The 24,124-nt window shown below is 43.7% G+C and overlaps 2 protein-coding genes across 4 annotated transcripts in view; one reads left to right on the top strand and one right to left on the bottom strand.

Annotated features, from left to right (window-relative positions):
• PEAR1 (platelet endothelial aggregation receptor 1) overlaps positions 1-5,253 on the top strand; it is a 100,369-nt gene extending 95,116 nt beyond the window's left edge. For all 3 annotated transcript variants that reach the window (XM_063439904.1, XM_063439903.1, XM_063439902.1), the window contains 3 exons: positions 3,613-3,681; positions 4,479-4,691; positions 4,920-5,253. In XM_063439904.1, the coding sequence (XP_063295974.1) occupies positions 3,613-3,681; positions 4,479-4,691; positions 4,920-5,083 (446 nt within the window). In that variant the 3' untranslated portion in view covers positions 5,084-5,253. The remainder of the gene's footprint in view (positions 1-3,612; positions 3,682-4,478; positions 4,692-4,919) is intronic.
• A 211-nt stretch (positions 5,254-5,464) lies between these two features.
• Positions 5,465-20,362, bottom strand: LOC134583115 (olfactory receptor 5V1-like). Its single transcript, XM_063439905.1, has 3 exons — positions 20,284-20,362; positions 11,759-12,773; positions 5,465-5,495 (listed from the first exon to the last, which is right to left on the bottom strand). Exons 2-3 carry the CDS (start codon positions 12,664-12,666, stop codon positions 5,465-5,467), a joined length of 939 nt encoding a protein of 312 aa, XP_063295975.1. The 5' UTR covers positions 12,667-12,773; positions 20,284-20,362.
• Between the last annotated feature and the right edge of the window lie 3,762 nt (positions 20,363-24,124).

The following is a 24,124-nucleotide window of genomic DNA, read 5'->3' as shown; positions in this document are numbered from 1 at the left end:
ATAATCCAGAGAGAGGGATGGAGGGAGGATAGTTTATAATCCAGATAGAGGGATGGAGGGAGGAGAGTTTATAATCCAGATAGAGGGATGGAGGGAGGATAGTTTATAATCCAGATAGAGGGATGGAGGGAGGATGGTTTATAATCCAGAGAGAGGGATGGAGGGAGGAGAGTTTATAATCCAGATAGAGGGATGGAGGGAGGATAGTTTATAATCCAGAGAGAGGGATGGAGGGAGGAGAGTTTATAATCCAGATAGAGGGATGGAGGGAGGATGGTTTATAATCCAGAGAGAGGGATGGAGGGAGGATGGTTTATAATCCAGAGAGAGGGATGGAGGGAGGATGGTTTATAATCCAGAGAGAGGGATGGAGGGAGGAGAGTTTATAATCCAGATAGAGGGATGGAGGGAGGATGGTTTATAATCCAGAGAGAGGGATGGAGGGAGGAGAGTTTATAATCCAGATAGAGGGATGGAGGGAGGATAGTTTATAATCCAGAGAGAGGGATGGAGGGAGGAGAGTTTATAAGCCAGATAGAGGGATGGAGGGAGGATGGTTTATAATCCAGAGAGAGGGATGGAGGGAGGATGGTTTATAATCCAGAGAGAGGGATGGAGGGAGGATGGTTTATAATCCAGAGAGAGGGATGGAGGGAGGATGGTTTATAATCCAGAGAGAGGGATGGAGGGAGGAGAGTTTATAATCCAGAGAGAGGGATGGAGGGAGGATGGTTTATAATCCAGAGAGAGGGATGGAGGGAGGAGAGTTTATAATCCAGATAGAGGGATGGAGGGAGGATGGTTTATAATCCAGAGAGAGGGATGGAGGGAGGAGAGTTTATAATCCAGATAGAGGGATGGAGGGAGCATGGTTTATAATCCAGAGAGAGGGATGGAGGGAGGAGAGTTTATAATCCAGATAGAGGGATGGAGGGAAAATGGTTTATAATCCAGAGAGAGGGATGGAGGGAGGAGAGTTTATAATCCAGAGAGAGGGATGGAGGGAGGAGAGTTTATAATCCAGAGAGAGGGATGGAGGGAGGATGGTTTATAATCCAGAGAGAGGGATGGAGGGAGGATAGTTTATAATCCAGAGAGAGGGATGGAGGGAGGATGGTTTATAATCCAGAGAGAGGGATGGAGGGAGGATGGTTTATAATCCAGAGAGAGGGATGGAGGGAGGATGGTTTATAATCCAGAGAGAGGGATGGAGGGAGGATGGTTTATAATCCAGAGAGAGGGATGGAGGGAGGATAGTTTATAATCCAGATAGAGGGATGGAGGGAGGAGAGTTTATAATCCAGATAGAGGGATGGAGGGAGGATAGTTTATAATCCAGATAGAGGGATGGAGGGAGGATGGTTTATAATCCAGAGAGAGGGATGGAGGGAGGAGAGTTTATAATCCAGATAGAGGGATGGAGGGAGGATAGTTTATAATCCAGAGAGAGGGATGGAGGGAGGAGAGTTTATAATCCAGATAGAGGGATGGAGGGAGGATGGTTTATAATCCAGAGAGAGGGATGGAGGGAGGATGGTTTATAATCCAGAGAGAGGGATGGAGGGAGGATGGTTTATAATCCAGAGAGAGGGATGGAGGGAGGAGAGTTTATAATCCAGATAGAGGGATGGAGGGAGGATGGTTTATAATCCAGAGAGAGGGATGGAGGGAGGAGAGTTTATAATCCAGATAGAGGGATGGAGGGAGGATAGTTTATAATCCAGAGAGAGGGATGGAGGGAGGAGAGTTTATAAGCCAGATAGAGGGATGGAGGGAGGATGGTTTATAATCCAGAGAGAGGGATGGAGGGAGGATGGTTTATAATCCAGAGAGAGGGATGGAGGGAGGATGGTTTATAATCCAGAGAGAGGGATGGAGGGAGGATGGTTTATAATCCAGAGAGAGGGATGGAGGGAGGAGAGTTTATAATCCAGAGAGAGGGATGGAGGGAGGATGGTTTATAATCCAGAGAGAGGGATGGAGGGAGGAGAGTTTATAATCCAGATAGAGGGATGGAGGGAGGATGGTTTATAATCCAGAGAGAGGGATGGAGGGAGGAGAGTTTATAATCCAGATAGAGGGATGGAGGGAGCATGGTTTATAATCCAGAGAGAGGGATGGAGGGAGGAGAGTTTATAATCCAGATAGAGGGATGGAGGGAAAATGGTTTATAATCCAGAGAGAGGGATGGAGGGAGGAGAGTTTATAATCCAGAGAGAGGGATGGAGGGAGGAGAGTTTATAATCCAGAGAGAGGGATGGAGGGAGGATGGTTTATAATCCAGAGAGAGGGATGGAGGGAGGATAGTTTATAATCCAGAGAGAGGGATGGAGGGAGGATGGTTTATAATCCAGAGAGAGGGATGGAGGGAGGATGGTTTATAATCCAGAGAGAGGGATGGAGGGAGGATGGTTTATAATCCAGAGAGAGGGATGGAGGGAGGATGGTTTATAATCCAGAGAGAGGGATGGAGGGAGGATAGTTTATAATCCAGATAGAGGGATGGAGGGAGGAGAGTTTATAATCCAGATAGAGGGATGGAGGGAGGATAGTTTATAATCCAGATAGAGGGATGGAGGGAGGATGGTTTATAATCCAGAGAGAGGGATGGAGGGAGGAGAGTTTATAATCCAGATAGAGGGATGGAGGGAGGATAGTTTATAATCCAGAGAGAGGGATGGAGGGAGGAGAGTTTATAATCCAGATAGAGGGATGGAGGGAGGATGGTTTATAATCCAGAGAGAGGGATGGAGGGAGGATGGTTTATAATCCAGAGAGAGGGATGGAGGGAGGATGGTTTATAATCCAGAGAGAGGGATGGAGGGAGGAGAGTTTATAATCCAGATAGAGGGATGGAGGGAGGATGGTTTATAATCCAGAGAGAGGGATGGAGGGAGGAGAGTTTATAATCCAGATAGAGGGATGGAGGGAGGATAGTTTATAATCCAGAGAGAGGGATGGAGGGAGGAGAGTTTATAATCCAGATAGAGGGATGGAGGGAGGATGGTTTATAATCCAGAGAGAGGGATGGAGGGAGGAGAGTTTATAATCCAGATAGAGGGATGGAGGGAGGATAGTTTATAATCCAGAGAGAGGGATGGAGGGAGGAGAGTTTATAATCCAGAGAGAGGAATGGAGGGAGGATGGTTTATAATCCAGAGAGAGGGATGGAGGGAGGATGGTTTATAATCCAGAGAGAGGGATGGAGGGAGGATGGTTTATAATCCAGAGAGAGGGATGGAGGGAGGATAGTTTATAATCCAGAGAGAGGGATGGAGGGAGGAGAGTTTATAATCCAGAGAGAGGAATGGAGGGAGGATGGTTTATAATCCAGAGAGAGGGATGGAGGGAGGATGGTTTATAATCCAGAGAGAGGGATGGAGGGAGGATGGTTTATAATCCAGATAGCGGAATTGCTCTTGGTTTTGCCTGACCGACACATACAACCTATTCCGTTTCATAGTATGAACACACACTCCTATCACTCTAGAACATGAGAATCAGATACGGACAGACCATAAAGGGTTAATACCGTGTTTTTTGTTTTTATTGTGTCGTTTTTATGAACAGAGTTGTATATTTACAGCTGGCACCATCTTGTTCTGATTGCAGGTGCATATCGGATAGACAGGAGTTACAGCTACAGTACCAGCGGGGCTATCTACAACAACAGGGGTAATGGTGAGTGCAATAGAGAGACAGAGCGTGTGACTGCATTATCTCTCCCAGCCATGTCTGCCCATACCAAATCACGTTACAATTCTGCTGTTCAGTGACTTCACGTTCATACATAGCACATGAGCAGGCAGCCAGTAAACAAGATGTAAAATGGAGATACAGCTGTGGATCTGCAGAACAGAAAGAGTAAAATAGTGTAATACAGTTCAAAGTGTGTAACGTGTGCCACCATCAATGCACTTACATAATGAGATGGTTATAAACGAAGTGTGCATGCAGCAAGGACAAACATCTGTGGTCAACCATCTCCAATCAGTGGCCGAACACCTCCCTTCAGTGGCTTGGATGTACGGACACAGAGTGCAGGAGCAATATGGCTTCTATAAGTTTACAGAGCAGTTCCAATCATCCTATGTGATTAGTGTTACTCCTGCTGGGTGATGAACTACTTATCCTATAATCACCTGCTGGACAGGGATAAGATCAGACCGCATAGACCAGAATGGCTGGCTCCTAATTGGTGGAGACTCTTCCTGGTCAAAGATGACTCTTCCTGCTGCTGACATTTGCCTGTACAAGTCTGGCCACTCAGGACTTTGACAGAAATGAAAAGCCAGTAGTTTTAGCAGTCACAGGGAACATTCTAGATTACAAGGGCCGGTCTCTGGAGAGCTCAGTAAACATTAATCCCCACTTCTTTCATTTTAGAACATGAAGATGGACAGGCAAGCCACCTGCCGAGGTGAGGAGTCTGGGAGATGACAGGCACACTTTATAGCATATCTCATTTCATTCCACAGATTATGTCAAAGACTGCACTCGATCCACTAGCAACAGCTCACTGAACAGCGAGAACCCCTATGCCACCATTAAAGATCTCCCAATGTTGTTGGCCAGACCTTCGGAAGGGAACTACATGGAGATGAAATCTCCGGTCCACAGAGAAATGTCATATGCAGAGATTGGACTTCTCGATGAAGATGCAATGTATGAGCAAAATCCAAAGGAGGAAGGTAATGTCCCATTTTGGTCAAAAGTAAAAAAATATATTTTCCATAAAGGTAGATTGGCAGTGTAATGTTTGGCTTTGTTCATGGTGAGTCCAAAACCAATATTACTGTGTGCTTTTCCTCCCACCATCTGAAGATTAATGATGGATATGTCAATGCTTAGTTACTTATCATGTATATAAAACTTAATCAGCTTTTATAAATCTTAAAATGATTTTGTTCTTTTTACAGACAGTTTTGTTCGAGGGGCAGAAGGAGTCACCAGCAGCTCTAGAAGCAGTTTTTCACCAAGCCATTATGACTCTCCCAAAAACAGTCACATTCCAAGTCATTATGACATGCCACCCGTCCGACAGTACCCTCCCTCACCCCCTGCAAAGCGCCAAGGCCGATGATCCTGACATCTGGGTATCACCCACTTTGCGCCTTCCTTCTTATTGGCCCACTACACATACTTATCGTTATGGACTTAACTGATAACTGACATTAGTGTAGGGACAATCAGTGCCCAGTGCATGGGTTACCTTCTGATGGAAAAAAGACTATGTCCTCCTTGATTCCTACAGAGAGACTTTACCTTCCAAGCAGAACCCATGTGTTCATCTTCCACTGTCAACTTTCTATCGGACAGTACAATTTCATGATGGGTCAAAAAGAGATCACGTATTAAGGTCATCGCTTGGTGAACGCTGGTCATTATGCAGCTGGCACGACTCGGATGTGACTTTATAATGATTTCAATTGTACTTTGGACTTCAAAGTCATCGTTTCCAATTTTAATTATTATCTACTCTTGATTTGCCTAAACTGTCTTGCACAAGTCACTGGCACGAGGAAGAGGAGTGTTTTCAGGACCAAAGGCTCAAAGACCATCAAAAAAATAAAGCATTGACTTCCCAAAACTTCATTCCAGCCCTAGTGAAATTAACAAATGACTTAAAAACATGTTTAAGTCCTTTGTCAGGTAGCACACTTTGAGAGCAATTTGAAGCTATCTGAATGAAATCGTTGCTGTTGTTGCCCAGAAAGACTGAGAAAGGGCTAATTAATTCATATATTGGAGACAAATGTTCAAGATGAATACCCATACTGGCTGATCTGTTATGGGTCCACGTGTTTGGCCCAGAGTGTCGGGTTATTCTTATGATAACATTGTAACTGACTTCAGTATGTATTGACCAACCTCTTATAATAGTTTTGTATCTGGTTTTGTATTGTTGGAGACAATCATTAAAATAAAAACACTGTTTACTAAGCCTTCACTATGAAGACACCATGCAAATAAATATTGAAGAGTTTATTCAGTACTCCTTTCAGTTTACAATAAATGTATAGTGACATTATATTGTTCAGTAAACACACTAGGTTATTGGAATGGAGAAGTTTATGGGATATGTAATTAACACACTGGGTGCATGGGAATGAAGGAGAATATGGAGAATGTAATATGGGAAAGTAGCAGTGTGACAAAAGTTCACCTGGGTGGCCGCAATTCCTATGGCCAACCACGAGGTGGCAGCCATCTTGTGCATGGACCCAAAACGCGAATAGACTTCAGGGGACTTAGCCACGAAAGACCTGGAACTATTTTCGGCATGAAAACTTTGCGGTTCCCGATCGGTCCACCAACGGCTCTTAGCCACGATTCTATGGAACTATTTTCGGCTATAGGACCATGCATGCGGTCCGTAAAAACTATGACTTCCATAAAATTCCTGAACCCCTGAACTGATCTGGGTGATTTTTGGATATGTTGGTCATCCAGATCAGGGCTATCAAGGGTTGTAACATTTGTGGGGTTTTCTGTATTTTTAGGGTACTTTTGGGGTATTTTAAAAAAGTATATTTTTTCTGTGCTTGGAGATAATTGGATCAGAATTAGTACATGTGACAAACCTTCTGTCCCTGGTTTTGTAAAGTTTGTGTTAAACACTATTTGTGCCTGTTGGGACTGGTAATAGGAACTGTTGAGCTTTCAAAGTGGCACTTTGAACTCCCGAACTCCCGAAGCCATTCGAAGTGCCATTCGACCACGTGGTGTCTGCCATCTTAAGCCGCGAGTACAATGAGCGGTGTTTGGTCGTCGAGTGCATGGAACTCAAATGGGACACTCAACGGCGCGAACACTGCTAAACGGTGGCCAACACTTGTAGATCAATGTAGGCTGGAGGGTTTAGCCCGAACGGTCCGCATCTGTTCGTCTTACTCCGCATTCGGGACAACCGGTTCGGGCATAGTGGTGGTTCGGTCCAACTCTGTCAATTCGGCTATTAGTTCCCGTTTGGGACGGTTGCTTGCCGTTCGGCTGTGGCTCTCCAGTAAGTCTTTCAGTGTAGATCTTTTCAGCCGTTCGTACCAATTCTCCATCCGCTACTCTGCTACTATATCCAGGTTCAGCATCTTTCCAGGGAAGGAAGGACCATCCCACAGCAACCACCAGATGTGGGGGCTACCCAGATAGAGCATGGATTTCGCCACCAGAGATGTATTTTTCCCCCTAGTAGTGGACTCTGCTGTAGCAACACTGGTACAACAACACTGGTAGCGATCACAAGTAGCCTTTCCTAAGAGCTGTAATCCAGAGCAAGTAGAAGAAGTGCTTATAGCCCACATAGCAGTTTCCCCAAACATAAGGCGAGGCTTAATGCTGGGGAGTAGAATGGTTTAATCCGGCTAAATGGCCCACTTTTACACAGAAATTCAGTACAGTGTATACTCCCTCAAACACACCCATAATCACACCCACAATTTGTCATACAATACATTGTCACTATGACTCAACAAAAATACAAAAAATATAAAATACCATAAAAATACATATAAAACAACATTGTATCCCCTCAAGTCTTACATCCCTGGATAGCCTGGATCTGAGCACCCAACATATCTGAAAAGCACTCAGATCCCACGAATACAGCCAAAACGCCACCGGGGTTAAGTTTTCACTGACCGCGCACGAGACTCCTGCCCAGAATAGTTCCATGAAATTGTTGGTAGCGGTGGGTCTCTTTCGAGGTTGCAAAATGTCCAAAATACCGAACATAAGTCTTAGCCCATATGCTGATTATGTACCCCTCATTCAGGACTCGGAGTCTGCTCACACCAAACAGTGTGTCTTTCGGAAGATAGAAACAAACTCTGGTGGGAAAGGAAGTTTAGCTGTGTTTGGGAGGTCAAGTGTCTGATTTGAAATCCATGCACTCAACGACCAAACAGCGCTGCTTGCGTTCATGGCTCAAGATGGCCGCCACCACGTGTTAGTGCATGCGTATGGCGACCACCCAGCCGACCATTTAGAACACTGCGGTTACAGGTGATAATGAGGTGTTAAGAGGGGTGATGAAGGTGTCAGGATTATTAGTTGATCCAGCACGCAGAATTATATCACACCTAGGACTAAGGATAATGTATAACCGGACCTTAGAATGGCCGGACTTAATGTATCCCAGAATAGTCAAAATACTTGCCGAGGTCAGGGATACAGAGCGAGACACAACGATGAGGGAAAGCCAAAAGTCAAGGATACCAGAAATGAGGGAAGTCAAACAAAGTCAAATACCAGAAATACTATGACCAACAATACTCTGTTCAGGAACACACTCTCGGATAACCAGCTAAGGGAAACCCCGACAGGGCACTGATAAAAAGGTAATATGCGTTTTAATTGGCTGTCTCTGCCCTTTGACCCCAAAACGTGCGTGCGCGTCATTGATGTAACGCCACACGTCGGTGCCATCTGCAGCAGCCGGCGTTCATAAGAAAGTCGCAACCGCTGGGGACCATAATGGAGGGAGACCGGGTAGCTGCCTGCTGAGCCCAGGTTAGTTGAAAACATCTCTGACGGCATGGCTGCTATGTTTGAGTGCAGCTATGCTGGCAGAGATATCGGAGTCCGTGACAGAAGGTTAACAAGCAGCATGCAGGTGGTCTTGTAGTTCGTGGTTCTGTTCAGTATACGAACAAAACAAAAGTAAAATTTAGGAAAACAAGTTCTACCGAATGAACTGGAGAATAGAAGGAGTTTTAATAATACAGTGACAGGGTGGTCTGTCACACCCACGAACAAACTCTTTTCACATGGCTTTTACAGAGCCTATAGTCTTTTGGCAGGAGTCTAGCCAGGAGCCACAGGTATCTTCTCCCACGGAGCCGCTATGAACGACTAGTCCAAAATACGTTCCCATCGCTGGCGGAAAGTGTCTTTACTCTCTAGATGTCCCACGAGGAGGTGCTGGTATATAAGGGACACTGCCCTATTCAGGGTGGTTGTGCCGTCACAGAGCCCTTTGAACCATGTCAGGTTGCGGAAGCTTTTGGTAGAAATATTTGATTTGTGTGTATCGAAATGTTTGCAGACTCTATTTGCGGGTTGCCTTCAGTCAACTCCAGCAGTGGTGTCATGCCCGAGTTGTTTAATAACTTACGAATAGGAAGAGAGTCACCCCCTCCGAGGAAGTTCCATGACGGTCGTTGTAGTCCACTCCCTATGTGGGGATTGTGTTGTATCCGAATCAACGGGCTCAGCGTTGGAGATAAATGGGGGCTCCCCTGATGCTGTCCCAGGTCTTCAGCGTTTGGGCCACTGTATCCGCTTGTGCAGGCCTTTTCGAATTCCACACTGCCGTGAGGAGTGTGGAACACATGTGACCTTTATCGAGTTCCACCCATTGTTTGTGTGTCGGGTGGGTATGCCATTCCAGTATCTGCTGCAGGACCGTCGCATGGTCGTATTTGCGTAAGTCAGGGAGTGCCAAACCACCCCATTCTCTTGGTAAGCAGAGACGTTCGTGACAGAGTCTTGCCTGGCCTCCACTACAAACAAAGCGAATCATGGCAAAGCGTAATGAGGTGAAGTAAGCCATAGGTAGGGCTAGAGGGAGTGTTTGGTAGAGGTATAGGATCCGATGTAGTACATTCATCTTGAGTATTGCAATCCTACCGAACCGTGATATATGAGGTTAAGACCAATTCTTCAGGTCTTGTATACACTAAAACAGAGGTAGATGAGAGGGAGATTGCACAGAGTACATGAAGCAGTTCAGTCTTATTTGATGCCACAGTCTGTGTCTCGTTTGCTCTGTAAAAGGAAATATACTTGTAATCGCTGGTTAAATAATCCATTATCGGGTTTTACCCTGGCGACTGTATATATACTGATTGTGGTATCTAGATTCAGACTGATTTCTAAACTGTGTGCTGGAACTCAGGGAATCCACACACCCAAACATACCCACAGGTTTCTGAATCATTTTCTTGGGGTCACATATTCATAAAACCAGTATATTACAGAAGGAGTGTGAGCTGCAGGTACTGGGCAGTCATTATTCGTGTGTCCCCGCTGCTTCTGTCACTATAGACTGTTGTGTTTATGTGAATGTCTCTGGTAACATCGTGCTACTCTTAGAGTTGGAAAATATTCCAAGAATTTCAACCAAATCTGCTATATTTATTGATGGACACAATTTTACAATCTGTTTGTCAATTTAACAGATTGCTATGATAAACGATATAACAATTTGTGAAATAACTCCGAATAACGCTGTGCAAATTAAATGTAATAGAAAGGAGTTTCTGTAAGCTGGGGGTCAAATAGAATGCTTGAAATAAACAGATAATATATAGTAACAGTGTGTGTGTGCTGTTCTAAAGACACACGTTTATTGCTCTAATGCTATTAGCAAAACATAAAAAAATCAGCCCAGATAATTTTGGGGTAAGGAGTATGGTAAGGTCACTCTCAGTCACAATCGTAAAGCTTCTAAGATAATACGTTTTACTGTTCAGAAACAAAAATATCGATTTATCTTTTCCAGTTAACTTTTCAAACAATTCAACTTCAACAAGAAAATGAAAGAGTTGTAAAAGAACTATAAATGATAATATATATTGTATTTTTGTGGATATCTATACATTTTGCGAAGGTTTTATAGTGAGAAATGAGACTTGTATACACTCAGAAATAAGGCCATGTAACAATGTGTATCCCATTGTAACCTCTCCAGTGATTGTGCATCATTTTATCTTTTTGGAAAAACCACACAGATTCACGGATTAAGGTTTGATGTATAAGGTAGGTCAGGTTTTATTAACTAAGTTCTTCCCCCCACCTGTTGGAGTATGTAAAGGCTTAACATTGATCAAGTCTTTCACACATTGTAACCTTATAAATCTTCCAGGAGTATAGTTCTTCCATACACGAGTATATGTCTCTGAGGGGTGGTTACATGTGAAAAAGGTAGAATCATTTGTATTTTTTATTTGTTGGCACAGGGTGTATTTGGAAACAAGATAATTTGGCTCAACCATCATTTTCTCCTTCCAACACTGGTGAATATTAGGATACGGTTCACACAAGACTAGTTTATCGAACCTTAAAGGGACATAGTCTCCAAAACAACTTTATCTTAATGAAGCAGTTTTGGTGTATAGATCATGCCTCTAAAGTTTCACTGCTCAATTCTCTGCCATTTAGAAGTTAAATCACCTTTGTTTCTGACCATGCAGCTCTAGCCACACCTCCCTGCATGTGACTGACACAGCCTGCATGATAACAAAATGGTTTCATTTTCAATCAGATGCAAATTTAAATATTTGTATCTCCTGCTCTGTAAGTACATACAGGAAGCTCCTGTAGGGTTTAGAAACCTTTTAACAGAGCAGGAGATAAGAAATTCCAAATTATGCCGGATGTTTGATTAAAATCATTAGATGACTCTTTACAGGAAGTGTTTATGGAAGGCTGTGCAAGTCACATGCAGGGAGGTGTGACTATGACTGCATAAATAAAGGGATTTAACTCCTAAATGGCAGAGAATTGAGCAGTGAGACTACAGAGGAATGATCTATACACCAAAACTGCTTCATTAAGATAAAGTTGTTTTGGTGACCATAGTGTCCCTTTAATGACCATTTGATCCACAACATGCAGAAACTTGTGATGTATATATCGTTAATGAAGATGTTCCTTCCGTGTGAGTACATAATGATGCTCTTTTAATTTTCCCATATAATATATCTTTCTCCTTGACTAGGATATATTAGTTACGAATATGCTTCTTGTTATCAATAGCTTTTTCAAAGTACCTTTGACCTCTTTATTTCTAATGCTATAGATGATGGGATTTAACATTGGAGTCACCACCGTGTACAGTATGGAGACAGCTCTGTCCTTCTCAGGAGAGTAACTGTATCGAGGTCGAAGATACATGAAGACAATGGCCCCATAGTAGAGAGAGACCACAGCGAGATGAGATGCACAGGTGGAAAAAGCTTTGTGTCTCCCTTCGGTTGAGCGTATTTTTAAGATGGTGGAGATAATTTGGATATAGGACAATAGTGTCAACAAGAAGGAGCATAACCCAACTAGTCCACCCGACACATAAACTGCTATTTCATTCATTAAAGTGTCTCTACAAGAGAGACGGAAAAGAGGTGGCATCTCACAGAAATAGTGGTTGACATGGTTGGACTTACAGTAAGGTAGCTGGAAAGTGAAAAAGGCGTGGGAGACTGAGTTTAGAAAGTTTGCAAACCAGGTCCCAACAGCCAGCTGAATACAGATTGTCTTGTTCATGATAGAGTTATAACGCAAGGGATTGCAAATGGCTAGGTATCTATCATAGGCCATAATTGCCAATATTATACATTCTGTACCCCCTAAGGCCAAGTGGAAGTACATCTGTGCTGCACACCCCAAGAATGAAATGCTTTTGTCCTCAGTTATGGTGTTTAGTAACAGTTTTGGCACTATGGTGGTTGAGAAACAGAGATCAATAAATGAGAGGTTACTGAGGAAGAAGTACATGGGCGTCTGTAGTCGAACGTCCGATCTCACCACGACAATGATAAGAATGTTACCTGCTAGTGTGACTATGTACATCAGCAAGAATATAATAAAATATGTGGCTTGCAAGTGGGAGAGGGGTGAGAGGCCAATTAGGATGAAATTTCTTGCAAATGTTTGGTTTAAATCCTCCATAACATGTGGAAATATAATGCAGAACAGTAGAGAATACCCATTGTATCACAATGTCTGTAAAACAGGAGGACAATCAGCTGAGAACGTTTCCATCCGCGGGTTTACTCCTATAAAAACAAAACGTTATTTATGTCTTATGTGTTTTCTAACAAATTCATTTTATAAGAGATCTGAACATTTGCTCTTTGGGTGCTTTGTTAAAGCTTTCAATAAAGAATTAGTGCAAACTAAACCCCTCCGTCTCCATCTCCATCTCCATCTCTATCTCTATCTTCATCTCCATCTCTATCTCATTCTCCATCTCCATCTCTATCTCATTCTCCATATCTATCTCATTCTCCATCTCCATCTCTATCTCATTCTCCATCTCCATCTCTATCTCATTCTCCATCTCCATCTCTATCTCATTCTCCATCTCCATCTCTATCTCATTCTCCATCGCTATCTCCATCTCCATCTCCATCTCTATCTCATTCTCCATCTCCATCTCCATCTCCATCTCCATCTCTATCTTTATCTCTATCTCTATCTCATTCTCCATATCTATCTCATTCTCCATCTCCATCTCTATCTCATTCTCCATCTCTATCTCATTCTCCATCTCTATCTCATTCTCCATCTCTATCTCATTCTCCATCGCTATCTCCATCTCCATCTCCATCTCCATCTCTATCTTTATCTCTATCTCTATCTCCATCTCTATCTCTTAACACCACAAATATTTTTACATGACACTTCCCTTTCCTCTATTCCTTTTTATCACATTTTATTGAACAAATAGAAGAGCTTGCCGATAGAGTTGAGCGAACCCGAACTGTAAAGTTTGAGTTCGTACCGAACATTACAGTTTTTGGACCCCGGACCCGAACACGGACATATCAGTGTATGTTCGAGTTGGAGTTCGGTGTTCACCGATTTAATGGCGCAGGGCAGCCAATCAACAAGCGTTTGACTCGTGTGCCCTTAGAAGCCATCACAGCCATGCCTACTAATGGCATGGCTGTGATTGGCCAGTGCAGCATGTGACCCAGCCTCTATATATAAGCTGGAGTCACATAGCGCCACATGCACATGAGCTCTTATTAGTGTAGGAAGAGGATGCTGCAGCTGTGAGGGACAGATTAGGAAAGAATTCTGGTGTTGAATCTGCAAACTACAGCGATTATTTTTGTGGGTGCTATAATACTAAATTTTCGTACCCTGCCCTGAGCCCAGTGCCACAGAGAGTGCAGTGCACTTGCAACTGCATGTGTGCCAGGCATATTATTATTATTAATATGGTATTTATATAGCGCCATCAAATTCCACAGCGCTTTGCAATGGGTGGACGAACAGACATGTAGTTGTAACCAGACAAGTTGGACACACAGGAACAGAGGGGTTGAGGGCCTGCTCAGTGAGCTTACATGCTAGAGGGATGGGGTAATGTGACACAAAAGGTAAGGATAGTATTAGACTAGTGACAGTTGCAAGAGAGGAATCAGTCAGAGCTATTAACAGTTTAATTGATACGCTTTTATGAGTGGGTTTTTAACGATTTTTTGAAGGAGTGGAGACTGGGTGAGCATCTAGCGGAGGAGGGAAGCGAGTTTTACAGGAACGGTGCAGCCCTTGAGAAATCTTGAAGGCGAGCATCAGAGGTGGGAGTACAGACAGAAGATAGACGTAAGTCTTCAGCAGATCGTAAGCGCCTAGACGGGACATACTTGTGTATAAGGGAGGATAGATAGGTGGGAGCATTATGTAGAGATTTGAAAGCAAGAACCAGAATTTTAAATTGAGCTCTATATTTTATAGGAAGCCAATGTAGGGACTGAAAGAAGGGTGAGGCATGGGAGGTACGGGCGGACAGGAAGATGAGCCTCGCTGCCGTATTAATTATGGACTGTAACGGTGCAAGTTGGGAGCACATAAGACCACTGAGAAGCAGATTACAGTAGTCAAGGCGAGAAAGGACAGTGGAATGGACCAACACCATAGTCGCATCTGGCGTTAAGTAGGGGCAGATGCGCGCAATGTTTTTGAGATGGAAATGGCAGGATTTGGCGATAGATTGAACATGAGACTTGAAGGAGAGGTCGGAGTCAAAGAGAACACCTAGGCAGCGAGCCTGCGTGGTGGAGCTGATGGTAGCGCCGTTGACTTGGAGGGAGACAGACATAGAAACATAGAAACATAGAATGTGACGGCAGATAAGAACCATTCGGCCCATCTAGTCTTCCCAATTTTCTAAAAACTTTCATTAGTCCTTGGCCTTATCTTATAGTTAGGATAGCCTTATGCCTATCCCACGCATGCTTAAACTCCTTTACTGTGTTAACACAGGAGTAACAACCAGAATTTCAGTTTTGGTCAAGTTTAGTTTAAGGAAGTGGGCAGCCATCCAGTTAGAAATAGCAGAGAGGAAGTCAGAGAAACTAGTCAAGAGGGATAGGGAGAGATCAGGAGAGGACAGGTCGATTTGCGTGTCATCTGCATAGAAATGATATTGGAAGCCAAAGGAGCTAATGAGTTTACCAAGGGAAGCAGGATAGATGGAGAACAGTAGGGGACCAAGGACTGAACCTTGGGGGACACCAACAGAGAGGAGTTGGGGAGAAGAAGTAGAGCCAGAGAAAGAAACACTGAAAGAGTGCTGGGAGAGGTAGGAGGAGCACCAGGAGAGAGCAATATCTTGTAGACTGATATTGCGGAGGATGAAAAGAAGCTGTTGATGATCAACAGTGTCAAAAGCCGCAGACAGGTCAAGGAGAATTAGGATAGATTAGTGACCACGAGATTTTGCAGCGAGTAGATCATTGGATACTTTGGTCAGTGCCGTTTCCACAGAGTGCTTAGCGCGGAAACCAGACTGAAGTGGGTCTAGCAGAGAGTTGGACTCGAGGAAGTCTGTCAATCTCGCATACACAATTCTTTCAAGGATCTTGGATGCAAAAGGCAGTAGTGAGATAGGACGATAGTTGGATGGGGAGTTAGGGTCAAGATTGGGCTTCTCTAGAATTGGGGTTACAGTTGCATGTTTGAAGGGCGATGGAAATATACCAGAGGAGAGAGAGAGATTGAGACTTTTAGTGAGAGATGGAGAAAGAGAAGAAGACAGACATTACTTTAATCCTGTTTTAGTGCTAAATAGTACATTTGGGGCCTGCACTTCATATCTGAGAGTCAAATAGAACCGTCAAATACTGCTGTGACATAGCAGTTTTAAAAATTCTAATTGTTTTGGTGCTAAATAGTACATTTGGGGCCTGCACTTCATATCTGAGAGTCAAATAGAACCGTCAAATACTGTTGTGACTAGAGATGTCGCGAACATAAAGGCATCGATTTTAGGAACCGGGAGATGGAAAAAGATGCTTGGTCGGTCCTCCTACTTCAAATTTGGGGCACTGCTCGTGCAATCTAACGTGCCACCAGATAGGAGTGGTGTGTTAAGTAGTACTATTCCTATCAGTTTAATCCCTGTTACGTCCCCCTTATCAGGCCTTTTTTAGTCGAATGTATTGCCCACTGTCAGTCCCTTCGGGATCCATCCCTCATTCATCTTAATAAAGGTGAGGTAATCTAGACTTTTTTGACCTAGGCAAATAGAGAATAGAAAAAAAGGGGAGAAGAAATAATTGGAAAAATGCTCAAGATCACCAAGTGTGTGTCACTCCAAATTACACTATTAAAATCAACAAAATATAATAAACAATATGGTGAGAGCAAAATGGTGGTACATAAACCAGATGTGGATAATAAAACATGCAATATTACCATATATCTGTATGACCTAAAAGTAAAAAACACAAGACATAGTATAGCCTGTTTGTAAAGATAAAATCAAATAGAGAAGAGATTATCTCACTCACATGTTGCTGAGCCTTTATAAGTGGCTCAGACTTTAGGCGTCTTTGTGGGAGACCAAATAGCTGAAATGGTGATAAAAGGTTCAATGCAAATCTTCCACTTTCCTCCTGGCCGTATTGCTCATAGATACCAGACAGGGACGTGGATGCAAAAAACAAAATCCTTTATTGTTACAACACAGCTTAAAATCTGGATCTCCAGTGAAGAATATTGCACAACGCGTTTCGACCACTTAGCACTTTGAAAAAGACCCTTGGTCGAAACGCGTTGTGCAATATTCTGTCGGGCTGTCGCAAATCAAGCGCCTCACTGGCATGTTGTTTCGCTGCTGGATATCTGCAAAGTGCGCCATGGCCGTGTAGGAACGCCTGAAATGGCCACACACCTTCCTGGCCTACTTCAGGACGTCCTGTAAGCCTGGGTACTTATGCACAAAGCGTTGTACGATCAGATTACACACATGTGCCATGCACGGCACATGTGTCAACTTGCCCAAATTCAATGCCGCCAACAAATTTCTTCCGTTGTCACAAACCACTTTGCCGATCTCCAGTTGGTGCAGAGTCAGCCACTGATCCACCTGTGCGTTCAGGGCGGACAGGAGTGCTGGTCCGGTGTGACTCTCTGCTTTCAGGAAAGTCAACCCCAAGACGGCGTGACACTGCCGTATCCGGGATGTGGAATAGTAACTGGGGAGCTGGGGGGGGGTGCTGTTGATGTGAAGCAAGACGCAGCAGCAGAAGAGGTATGATCTGTTTAAATGACCCCACTCAGGCCCTAAATGGTAAAACGTTTCACATGGGCATACGAAAGGTACACATGGCAATTAAAATCAGAAAATATGAAAAACATTTTTAGATATACTGGAAATTAGTACACCAATACGATTAAGCACTGTACTTTCTGTACTTTCAGGATTCATGTTTGCACGTTTTTTTAAAGAATTTGACAGGAATCTATTTTTGAAGTTGTTCCCCTCCTCTTGACATGATCAATGACCTGAGAGTCTCCGTAAGCAGGGTTGACCTGTTAGTCCCGTTTTCCATTCAAGTTGTGCATGATGTCCCGGCTAGGTTTCCAGGGACAAATGTTGGAGCCTCGGCGTTGCCCCAATATGGAGGGAGCGTGGAGTTTGTTGGAGGCTTCGATGTGAGTAGCGAGTCCGGGGGGAGACCCAGTTGCCCCAGGATTCCCTCTGCCTCCTGCATGTTGCGTACGGTATGCCTGGCGTACGCATGGCGACTTCTCGCTTCAGTAGTTAGGACACGCACCCCTAGCCCGCCAGCTTTTTCCATACAAGCTGGTCAAAAAATTTGCAGCTATTGGGACACCGCAGTGGAAGGTACCCTATGTAGGGGGAACAGTCTCTATTCTGCTCTTTGTCAGTGTGTATCAGGGGCTTTGAGGACAGGTGTCAATCCATACCTGCCAAGTGACCCTATGTAGGGGGAACAGTCTCTATTCTGCTCTGTGTCAGTGTGTATCAGGGGCTTTGAGGACAGGTGTCAATCCATATCTGCCAAGTGACCCTATGTAGGGGGAACAGTCCCTATTCTGCTCTTTGTCAGTGTGTATCAGGGGCTTTGAGGACAGGTGTCAATCCATACCTGCCAAGTGACCCTATGTAGGGGGAACAGTCTCTATTCTGCTCTGTGTCAGTGTGTATCAGGGGCTTTGAGGACAGGTGTCAATCCATATCTGCCAAGTGACCCTATGTAGGGGGAACAGTCTCTATTCTACTCTGTGTCAGTGTGTATCATGGTCTCTGAGGACGGGGAACAGTCTCTATTCTGCTCTGTGTCAGTGTGTATCATGGTCTCTGAGGACGGGGAACAGTCTCTATTCTGCTCTGTGTCAGTGTGTATCAGGGGCTTTAAGGACAGGTGTCAATCCATACCTGCCAAATGACCCTATGTAGGGGGAACAGTCTCTATTCTGCGCTTTGTCAGTGTGTATCAGGAGCTTTGAGGACAGGGAACAGTCTCTATTCTGCTCTGTGTCAGTGTGTATCAGGGATCATTAGGATAGGTGTCAATCCATACCTGCCAAGTGACCCTATGTAGGGGGAACAGTCTCTATTCTGCTCTGTGTCAGTGTGTATCAGGGGCTTTGAGGACAGGTGTCAATCCATATCTGCCAAGTGACCCTATGTAGGGGGAACAGTCCCTATTCTGCTCTGTGTCAGTGTGTATCAGGGGCTTTGAGGACAGGTGTCAATCCATATCTGCCAAGTGACCCTATGTAGGGGGAACAGTCTCTATTCTACTCTGTGTCAGTGTGTATCATGGTCTCTGAGGACGGGGAACAGTCTCTATTCTGCTCTGTGTCAGTGTGTATCATGGTCTCTGAGGACGGGGAACAGTCTCTATGCTGCTCTGTGTCAGTGTGTATCAGAGGCTTTGAGGACAGGTGTCAATACATACCTGCCAAGTGACCCTATGTAGGGGGAACAGTCTCTATTCTGCTCTTTGTCAGTGTGTATCAGGGGCTTTGAGGACAGGGAACAGTCTCTTTTCTGCTCTGTGTCAGTGTGTATCAGGGGCTTTGAGGACAGGTGTCAATCCATACCTGCCAAGTAACCCTATGTAGGGGGAACAGTCTCTATTCTGCTCTTTGTCAGTGTGTATCAGGGGCTTTGAGGACGGGGAACAGTCTCTATTCTGCTCTGTGTCACTGTGTATCAGGGGCTTTGAGGACAGGTGTCAATCCATACCTGCCAAGTGACCCTATGTAGGTGGAACAGTCCTTTTTCTGCTCTGTGTCAGTGTGTATCAGGGTCTCTGAGGACAGGTGTCAATCCATATGTCAAGGTGTCAATATGTCATATGTCAGGTGTCAATCCATATCCATTGTGATTTAGGAATGTTAGGTGATTTCTGCCCTTTATGGATTAAAACCAGACTCTGCATCAACTGTGTAATTTTCCATGGGAGTTTTGCCATGGATCCCCCTCCGGCATGCCACAGTCCAGGTGTTAGTCCCCTTGAAACAACTTTTCCATCACTTTTGTGGCCAGAAACAGTCCCTGTGGGTTTTAAATTCGCCTGCCCATTGAAGTCAATGGCGGTTCGCCCGGTTCGCCGGTTCGCGAACGTTTGCGGAAGTTCCCGTTCGCCGTTCGCGAACTGAAAATTTCGTGTTCGCGACATCACTAACTCTGATACAGTAGGACCATCGGATATTTTAAATGATCCAATGTTTCACAGCTGCACTGTTTATTCTTAAATAAAAAGCAATATCTAGTAAATTTCAATTTAGCTTTAGTCGTATATTAGTAACTTGAATTATTTTAGTTTAGTCTAGTTTTAGTCGCCTAAATATCAAGTAGATTTTAGTAGACACGACTAAAAATGGCAATAATAACTGTCAACTGCCATCATTCATTGGGAAATGGAAAGTAACACGATGAAAACAAGCTAATTATTTTTGCCTGTACAAACTGATGGTAATTAAAGACCTCATACCTCAATGTCCTATCTGGAACTGGATAAAGAAAGGACAACTGCCTTCTGCGTTATTTTGCTAATTTCAACCAACATCGAGAAGAGGCGCTGTGTTATATAAATGTCTTTATTTGAAAAAAACATTAATAAATACATCAATTTGTATATAATTAAGCCAAGCTTTGGAAGTGTTATTAGGACAGAAAATTAACTTTCACGTCCCACCATTGATAATAGTCAGACCCACCATTGATAATTCCATCTCACAAACATATTACAAGTCTCATGATTGGTAGACCAGCTGGCCTGTATGTTGTCTTACCTTAATGTCAATGTATCTACATTATAATACGATGTTGGCAGAGTGAAGACACAATTTTTTATATTTGAGTTTGCTTTTTCATGAGTTCGAGTAATCTTGGCATTTATTAATTCATTGATACTTTGTATAAAACAAGCGATTTGCTGTTGAGTCCTACATTTCGATAACGATTTATTGTTTTGGAAAGTTCTGGCCTTTAGAGCAAACAGACAAACTGAAGCTCGATATTTATACCCTGTGTATTAAGAGATGAAAAAATATTGGTTTGTCCCAAACGTTACACTCAACGGGGAAGAGAAAATCCCTTAGCAATTAGAATATTTTAGAGATTGAGGCGTAATCCTCAAATGACTAAAAAGTCACAAACTGAATGTTTCAGCTGTATCTTTTCTTTGTCTGAAAAAATTAAAGATATTCATGATAAAAATAAAATAACAAAATATCTAACACTCTTTATAGCATGAAGATTTAACATGGGTGTTGACGTATTCTTCTAACATAGTGAGATATTAATAGTTTCTGGAGTAAATGAAGATGTTTAATAGGATAAAAAGATGTGGTTTCCTAGCGTGCCAGTAGGTCCGACAAGCTAGGTATGCCAATAGGAACTGAGGACTGGAGGAGCCAGGTATGCCAATGGGCGCAGAGGACTGGAGGAGCCAGGTATGCCAACAGGAGCAGAGGACCGAAGAAGCCAGGTATGCCAAGGTGAGCAGAGGACTGGAGGAGCCAGGTATACCAACAGGAGCAGAGGAATGCCAATGGGAGCAGAGTACTAGAGGAGCTAGGCATACCAACAGGAGCAGAGGACCAGAAGAGCCAATGGGAGCAGAGGACCGGAGGAGCCAGGTATGTCAACGGGAGTAGAGGTCCGGAGGAGCCAGGTATGCCAAGAGGAGCAGATGACTGGATGGGCCAGGTATGCCAACGGGAGCATAGGACTGGAGGAGTCAGGTGTGCCAACGGGAGCAGATGACCGGCACAAGGTGAAGATGAGTGGTTGGCAATAACAAGAGATTCAGCACATGAGCCTGTTTTATAAAATCTTGTGCTAGAATGGTGTAAATCTGAGCTATTTTTTATAATATAAATAAGTCAGGATGCAGAGATTGGCCGGATTCAGGGGAGTGAGGCAGAGGTTTAAGTTGGAGAGGCTTCCAACGCAGGGAGTCTGAGATGTAGCGTGTCGCCTGAATCATTGACCTGAAGAGAAAGTAAAAGCAAAAACCGGTTAGTGCGCCCACTGCGGGCCAATCTTGGCCGATGTCTTTCCTAGTGATTAAAACCTTTATTGGGGGAGGAAAGATTTAAGATTTTGAAAACAATAGCAGTTTAAGAAGTAAAATAAAAGGTTTGCTCAGAGAACATATGTGACAGACCCCAGAATATTAAAAGCAAACAACACATTTTTATTAAATTTACAGAATCATACATAAAGTATTATTAGAATATGGGAAGAGCTGAAACATAGCCCGAGAAAAAGCACAGAAAGTGCACAATTAACAATGATAACAGATCTTTCACAAAAATAAACAGAAATGCTTTGGGCTACAAAAAAAGTAAATTGGTGTCAGGTGTGGCGGTCCGGTGACCGGAACCCAGTATGCCTGATCTTGATCGGAGTCACAGTTTGTAAAACGTTTATCAGGGCCTGGTGCTAGGTAACTGCACGCCCCCTGGTGTTGAGCACCAGCGTTTGTGCAGCCACATAACAGTACCCTGATGCAGCTACTGCAGATCCAAGAGCTAGGAGCTTGGTGATATGCAGACCTCCCAGAAACTGGATAGGGAGGCTCTGCAGCAGGCATGTATCCAGTACAGAAACAAGGCAAGACTAGAATAGACACCAAACAAGAAAACAAGACAAAACTAGGAGAACCCAGAACCGGAGCAGGACAGAAAGCAGAACACAGAACATGTACACAAGACATGAGGAAAACATGAACAGGGCAGGGCAGGACCGTACATGAACTGGGAATACAAGACAAAATAAAACAAGACAAGAGATACAAGGCAAAACAAGAGGAGACATAACTAAGTCTTATATATGTAAAACATTGGAGCTTTAGACATACATAAATGGCCAAGATGTATGCAGCCCACCACTGCGCCAAAGTACTCCAATTACGGTGGGTCCTATCTACCTAGATATGCATGACTAAATAAACAATAATAAAACACACACAGCACTTACCTGCAAGAAATGGCCAGAGGACTTGGAACAACCGCCTGCAGGAACCAACTGAAACAAAAGGATTAATGGAAAAGGAAAGGGTGTGGCAACATAAAACAAACATATAAAGGAATCCAGGAGACTGGGGATTCCAGGAACGGAATAAAGGAATGAACCCAGAAAACCCAGCATAAAGAAAACCAGACATAGAATAGAAAACCAGAAACACCAAGAAAAACTAAACAAGAATTGTAAAAAGAGCACTGGATACCAGAAGCCAAGGCCAGACATCCTCGCAGAACAGAACAGGATATGACAATGGGTCACTGATATAAGTACAGAATAGTAAGACACTCTGGTGGAACTACCGTCTGCAGGCGTTGGGGACCATCAGGTAGCCCATCCACTTAGGACAAATTCGATAGGCAGGCAGATGTGGTCAGTGTCCAAGTCGGGTGCTGTGGACATTTAGCAGCATGACTTGGCCCCTTTAATTTCGGTAGTCGGTGCTCGGAGGAAGTGATTTCCTGTGACTCCTCCCAGCTTACAGACTATGCAGAGGAGGGTAGGACAGAGGAAGCACAGATAGGGAGGAAGATGTTCACTGCCGACAGAGAGGCTGGACAGGCTCAGACTCCCACCAGCCTCAGCAAGCTTGGGAAGCCACCCTACTGCATCCTAAAGGTATGGAAGCAGCGGGGTGGATAAAAATATGTAGACGTGTGTGTGTGTCAGTCTGTATGTGTATCTGTGTGTGTCAGTGTGGGTATATGTGCGTGTGTCATTGTGTGTATATGGTGTTAGCTTGCATATGTGTTACTCTTTGTTTGTATGTTTGGCTGCATATGTGTATATGTGCATAGATCCTAGCATTAACATTCAAACATCAATACAACATATAAACACACCCCTCCAGTCAAACACCAACACTATGTGCAAACCTACCCGTGCCATCAAACACCCACACTACATACAAACACACTGTTACTATCAAACACCCACACTACATACAAACACACTGTTACTATCAAACACCCACACTACATACAAACACACTGTTACTATTAAACACCAACACTACATACAAACACACTGTTACTATCAAACACCCACACTACATAACAAACATACTGTTACTATTAAACACCAACACTAGATACAAACACACTGTTGCTATCAAACACCCACACTACATACAAACACACTGTTACTATCAAACACCCACACTACATACAAACACCCTGTTGCTATCAAACACCAACACTACATACAAACACACTGTTGCTATCAAACACCCACACTGCATACAAACACACTGTTACTATCAAACACCAACACTACATACAAACTCCTTTAATAAAACACAGACACCTATACAAACACACCCCTGCATTCAGACTACACACAACAACGCCATTGCTTTCAAGTGTCAGCAGTACATACAAACACAACTGCATTCAAATGCCAACACTGCACACAAATAGTTCCCTACATTTACACAAAATTCACAAAAACATGCTTTCCTTGAAACTCACAAACACTGCACACAAATAAAATCCTGCAAGGGTGGGCAAATGGTAGAACCCCAGCTGGCAAATCATCATGGGAGATATATGACAGATGGATACCCTGGTGCAAGGGGCGCTCAAACACATTTCTTGCAGCAGG

This window comes from Pelobates fuscus, chromosome 13, assembly GCF_036172605.1.
Source record: "Pelobates fuscus isolate aPelFus1 chromosome 13, aPelFus1.pri, whole genome shotgun sequence".
Classification (NCBI taxonomy): domain Eukaryota; kingdom Metazoa; phylum Chordata; class Amphibia; order Anura; family Pelobatidae; genus Pelobates; species Pelobates fuscus.
This window is presented reverse-complemented; position numbering and strand designations above follow the sequence as displayed.